Here is a 6,495-nt window from a genome sequence, read left to right on the forward strand (position 1 = left end):
AATATACCGTTCACCCAATTATACATATTCAGATTTACATCTATTATTCATCAATTCGTACAATAATAGATTACAATACATGATACAGAAATCCATACAATCACGAAATGACAAAATGCATATGACACAACTGACATTATGCATGTGGTACCAATAAACCGTGGAATTAATCCACCTGACCGATCTACGCCTCATCGAGATACGACCCACCTACACAATTTCCGCACAATGGGAAATATGTCCACCATCGATCTAAACATCACCGGGATCCATCACCGAATGCATATGAATGAATGAAACACACATAACATACTTAAAAACATCACCGAATCACGATGAACAACTCATCTTAACACCACATCACCGAATAAGTATGTACATGTTTTCAACATCATTCAAATAGTCATGCATTCATCACAATCATAATAATAATCACAACCAATTCATCATCACATCGAATACATTGTCACACCTATCTCATATGCACACAATGTTCAATTCTCATCAAGTAATTAAATTGGGTTTTAAAGAAATAAAGTCGACTACTGCCCATATTCATCATTCATCATATTAAACATTTAATTACATGCACAACGCCCAAAACGGCACTAAGAAAAGATTCACGGATCAAAAGATACACCATTTTAAAGTTTTAGAAAAATTCCCGCACAGCAAGGTTTGCTCAGCGACGCGAGGCAGAAGCGAATTTCTTCAGACCTCCGCTCAGCGAACCACTAGCGACGTTAGACAGAAGCTAACCAGGTCAGGACCTCCGCTCAGCGGACCCCCTCCGCTCAGTGGACCTGCGATTTTACCAATTCTCAGGTCTGCGACAGACCTGTGATTTCACACCCTTTTCACCCAAAAATGATTCCAAACATCATATACAGGTACACAAACATCGAATTTATCATCATACATCATCATACCTCAAAAATAACGCATTATAACCATCAATCATACAATTTCATCAATTCAATCCAAATCATAACACCCTAACCTAATAATCCTAATATCTAATTGAATCAAACCATACATCAATATACCTATTACCTAAGACTACATAAGAGATACTAAAAGGAAGAGTCCCCCCCTTACCTCAATGGATGTTCTTGAAGATTCCCTTCTTCCTCTTCTTCTTCTCTCATTTTCTCTTTCACGTGTTCTTCCTTTTTCTCCCCAATTGGCTCTTTTCTTATTTTATGAAAAATAAAATAAAATGACCACAACTTAGTAAAAGGCCTAACCAAATAGCACCCCTCTTTTACTAACGTTACACCATAAGCCCAATAACTCCTATTCCATCATTTTCCATTTAAATCCAAATAAAAATACTAAAATTCCAATTATTTAATTTAAATCCAAATTAAATTAATAAACGGAAAATATGGGGTGTTACAGTATCCCTACGCGCAAAATTAAACCAAGTTAAGTTTTTGTTCTATAAGCCGATATTATCTAGAAAATCCGCATAAAAAATGACTTCACGAAAAATATGAGAGATCCTGAACTCAATGATAAGAGTGTAAGCCCAGCACGTAAGCCAACGAGATTTGATTTTCCACGACACCAGATTAGGATTCGAAAAAGCCTTCACAACCAAAATACAATTTGTTTCAAGCCATAGCTTGGACCACTGCATCTGCTTGGCCTTCTCAATCGCAATTATCGCAGCCAAGAATTCAGCCAAAACTGGAGTGCCAGTCTCCAAATACGCACTGAAACTAATCAAGTGAGTAGCTTGTTCATTACGAAAGATCCCACCACAAGCCGCAAGCAAGGTCGAACCCACCTCCACACCGTCAATATTACATTTACTCCAACCCCTAGCCGATAGACACCAAATGACATCAACCGCAGATAGGTGTTTACGAGGTTGAATATTTATGCCAAAGCTTTTAAGAAAGGATAAGCTATGTAGTGAGTCGTCCGCTTTCTTAGTGGTTAAGTTACCAACCAACTTTGCTCTAGCCGCAATGTTGGATATGCATGACTTCCGATGAGTTGATTTTTTGTCAAACCTGAACATGTTTCTGGCCTGCCAAATTTGATAGAGAATGAAAATAATGTTGGCTTTGTTCACAACTAAGGCTTGAGAGTTCCAGTAGATCCTTAGAACTTGGAAATATCCAGCCATCAAATTGATAGAGAAAAAGGCTTGGAGATTAGTTCTAAACCAATTCCAAATGTTAGCAACAAATTGGCAGCCAAAGAACAGATGGTCAGAAGTTTTAATTGAACCAAGGCAAATGGAGCATTTATAGGGAAAGGAGAAGCCCTGCAGAGTTAGGTTTTCATCAGTAGGGATTCTGTTGTGCATGAGCCTCAAAACAAACACAGAATGAGCAGAAGCAGAGTCTTTGTCCCAAGCAAGATTAGCCTATTTATCAAGATTAGAAGGTTTCTTTAGCATATGATAGGCATGCTTAATTGTTAGCTCCCAATTTTCCCCATTTTCCAGGCTATGGAGTCCTCTAAGTCCAGATCAGATATGGAAAAGGAAGAGATTATTGATAGAAGATTAGGTATAGCTAAAAGGATATTGTCATGAAGGGACCAAGAGTTATTTTTCCATCAGTCAGCAACCTTGGAAGTGAGATTAAGTTGAAATTTTTCTGGAATTTGGTACTTGAAAGCAAGAGTTTCTCTAGCTCAATTGTCTAACCAAAAATTGATTTTCCTGCCATTGCCAATTATCCAAATACTATTGTCATACATAACCTTTAAACCTTTCCACAAGGACGAATTAATGGAATATTTGATAATTCTACCATTTCTTTTCACTCTAGCAGCCAAGAGTAGACCAAGATTGACTGCTGTTGAGAAACTTCCAGCAAAGGTGCAAATTTGTAGCTGCTTTGTAGTGTTTCAAAGATATGATTCCAAGACCTCCCTCAGATGTCTTAGAATAACATTTTTTTTCAGGAAACAATAACCAACTTCCTATTCTCAACATTGCCACTCCAAATGAAGTTCCTAGTCCAATTGTCAATGCTTTTTATGATGCTTGAGGGCCAGTCATAGATGGTAATGTTATGCACCATCATACTATGGATCACAATTTTGACAAGTAGAACTCATCCATCCATTGATAAAAGGTTAGATTTCCAAGTTGTCAGCTTAAGCCTTATGTTACCTGCAAGGGGAAGGAAATGAGAAGCTTTAAGTTTACCTATAAAAATGGGAACTCCAAGATAGATAAAAGGAGGAGAGGCCTTAGTGAATCCAATAATTTTTGTCAGCCTGCAGTTCCAATCAGGAGACAAGCCTCCAGCATAATAATGGATTTAGAGGCATTGCATATCTGGCTAGAGCAAATAGCATACACAAATTCAAAATAGTCTAACATAAGTTTTCATCTAAAGAGTCAACATAAAGAAAACATAGAATTAATATTGGTATTGTTCAATCTTCTTGATAAAACACACATCAAATATTACTACCACCACAAGATCCTCTTAAAACCAACAACAAATTAGGCTCACTTGCAACATCACTTGGCTGAAATTATAAAAGAAACAATTAATTAGATAATATATTTAACTAATAATTTAGGCATTACATATTTTTATCAAAATATAATATTTTTAAAATAAGTATGAGAAATAAATCTGCAGAGTTTTGTTATTAATGGAATAGTGAAATGGAAAGATAAGAAACAAAACTTACATTTGATAAACCCAATATATCAGCCACTTGATCATGAATCTTTCCTTCTTTCATCATAATATGTGCTTTAAATGTTGCCATATTGTTTTGAACTTGAGATTCCAAATTCATGTATTTCTCTTGCCAAAAGTTAGATGATGATGTTGCAGCACTTGTTGAAGAATTACTCTAGTTTGAAAGTCTAACTCCATTATTTCTAAATGTATTGGTAGGAGCTGATCCCATACCCATGCTTCTCACTCTTCCAGAATGCTCGGGCCCAAGGACTCTACCGATAATATCATAAGGAGAAATTAGAGATTCATCAACACTGCTCTGTGTCAAACCCTCTTCAATTTGTTCCTAACAGTATACAAGAAGACCACCATGTTAAAAACTAGTATAGAAAAGAACCAAAAATACAACCTTACAATAATATAAATTAAACTCATGAATAATAAAAATGGATGTTACAATAGATCCATGAATAATTCGTTACTTTTAAATCATTAATCCTAATTCATTACAATATACTCATGAACTATAATTTATAAAACTGTTAAATCATTATGCCTAATTTATTGCAGTAGACTCGTGAACTATAATTTGTAAAACTGTTAATTCATTACTCCTAATTCATTAAAGTAGAGTAGACTTATGAACTCCTAGTTCATTTGCAAAACTGTTACAGTAGCTCAAACTTAATTTGCAAAACTGTAATTTGAAAAACTATAATTTGCAAAATTATGATACTATAATTTGTAAAACTGTTACAGTATATTAAAAATTGTAATGTATCAAACTATAAATTTGAAAGCTGTTACAGTATATCACAAATTCATTACTATAACTTACTATAGACTCATGAAATAGTAGACTCAAATTATAACTTGTAAATTGTACATCAAAAATTCATTACTATAATTTACAATAGACTCACGAACCAATTATTCAAAACTTCAAACTACAAATAGTAATTTAGACTACAATATTATGAAGGTTTTATTTATCATGAACTTACCACAATACCCTTTGGTGCATCATTTACAAATGATCCATTTTTATTTTATGAGTTTCAATGTACAATTTTCCACGACTAGGTTGTTGTCCTGTTTCCAAAAACTAAAGAAGAAAGTATGTCAAAAGAGATAGTAAATTATATCAAATACTAGAGCATACAAAGTTAATTTGTAAAACTACTATCTCATGTCTTTTCTTCGATAGAGGTTTAGAAACACCAATATGAGAAATCAGTTGCTTGCCGTGATTTTCTTTATTTTTGCGACAACGCTCCTATACAAAATAAATACAAGTTAATTTATTAATAGTATAGTTAAAATACAACAATAAATTAATAAAAGTAATTAAAAGTGGGATGTCGCGGTTTCAGACCCGCGCCCTTGCATCTGATTTTCTTGCATAACTAACTGTTGACCGGGCTTAACAAGACTTAAAATAAAATTGATTTTTTTAACTTATAATTTGTAAAAAAAAAAGTGTGTTTTTTTACTTAAAAATCGTTGGAGTATGCAAGAATGTCAATCTTGTCAACTAGTTTCTAGGACCATTATGTGCAATAAAACACACGATTGTGTCTGTCCGTATGAAAATCAACAGAATTTCCAAAGATGAGTTTATAACATGAATCTTTTTTTTTATCTATCCTCCATTATTAAAATAAAAGATATAGAAGAGAAAAAAAAGATTCATACATAATCTCCACCATTTATTTTAAAATCTAATGGTTCAAACTCATTCTTACATAAAGAAGACATTCATATATGATATGTCATATATATATATATATATATATATATATATATATATATATATATATATACATTTGATATGGATGCACATGAAACCTAAACTTAACTTAATAATTTTAATTGTGAATGAATATAACATATAGAATTCAGTCATGGTTTACAAATTATAGAGAGTGTTTCTGTGATAAAATTAAACCTATCTTCTACGAGAGGTTTTATAAGTATATAAACAAGTGTGTTTTCTATGTTAATAAAACATTTTTAATGTCTTTTTTTTTGCACATGAATGCAAAAAAAAATGATGTTTCATTTCTATATGCTTTGATCTAGAATATTGAATTCAATTTTTGGACAAACTACTAACACTAGTATTATCAAGTAAGATCTTAATGCTATAGTATCTTAAAGAAGTAACCCTCCAACTAATATTTGATCCACAAGATTTGAGAATATCAATTTGCAATTGCAACTGAACTGAAACATACATAACTTCAATAATTGGGAGAGTAATCGCGTTTTGTTTCCTACGAGATGTGAGATTTTCTCAAAATTTGGCATGCTCAATTTGCTATTTTTCTTTCAATTTATATCCAGCATAGTCAATATCTCAATCGGCTACAATATCAAAAACACTACGGCTAAACTAAAGGCCAAGATTACTAGTACCTGCCAAATACCCAGTGGCGGAGCTAGGCCAAAATTTTTGGGAATGCCGCTATGATAATTTAAAAGTTATAAATAAATATACAAAATATATTATATAAAATATTTAAGTTGTAATCAAGTATAATAAAAGAGATTAATTAGTATGCACTGTTAGTGGAAAAAGTTTTTTACACCATCAATTCATCATCATTATCCGTTTATATTATTGTATAGATGGTTAAAATAAAAATCAAACTTCTACAAACATCTAACATCTATGATTAACTGACAGTATAAAATATTTTTACACTATTGTCAACGCATTTCAATTAAATTCATAACAAGTTATTAATAAAATATAGTTAAATATTTGCCACCACCGTGGCAACAACATCAACTTATTTTATTGTAATGCAATTCATTATGATAAAAA

General features: G+C 32.5%; 1 protein-coding gene across 1 annotated transcript; it reads right to left on the reverse strand.

Annotated features, from left to right (window-relative positions):
• Nucleotides 1-1,441: 1,441 nt before the first annotated feature.
• Nucleotides 1,442-3,780, reverse strand: LOC131605491 (uncharacterized). The gene is made up of 2 exons (XM_058877839.1): nucleotides 3,670-3,780; nucleotides 1,442-2,380 (listed from the first exon to the last, which is right to left on the reverse strand). Exons 1-2 carry the CDS (start codon nucleotides 3,778-3,780, stop codon nucleotides 1,442-1,444), a joined length of 1,050 nt encoding a protein of 349 aa, XP_058733822.1.
• Between the last annotated feature and the right edge of the window lie 2,715 nt (nucleotides 3,781-6,495).

This window comes from Vicia villosa, linkage group LG5 (genome assembly GCF_029867415.1).
Source record: "Vicia villosa cultivar HV-30 ecotype Madison, WI linkage group LG5, Vvil1.0, whole genome shotgun sequence".
NCBI lineage: Eukaryota > Viridiplantae > Streptophyta > Magnoliopsida > Fabales > Fabaceae > Vicia > Vicia villosa.

Coding starts and splice junctions, on each gene's coding strand:
- LOC131605491 (XM_058877839.1), bottom strand. CDS start 3,780: ATGAATTTGGAATCTCAAGTTCAAAACAATATGGCAACATTTAAAGCA. Junction 2,381..3,669: donor ATATATTGGGTTTATCAAAT/GTAAGTTTTGTT, acceptor CTTGATAAATAG/GCTAATCTTGCTTGGGACAA.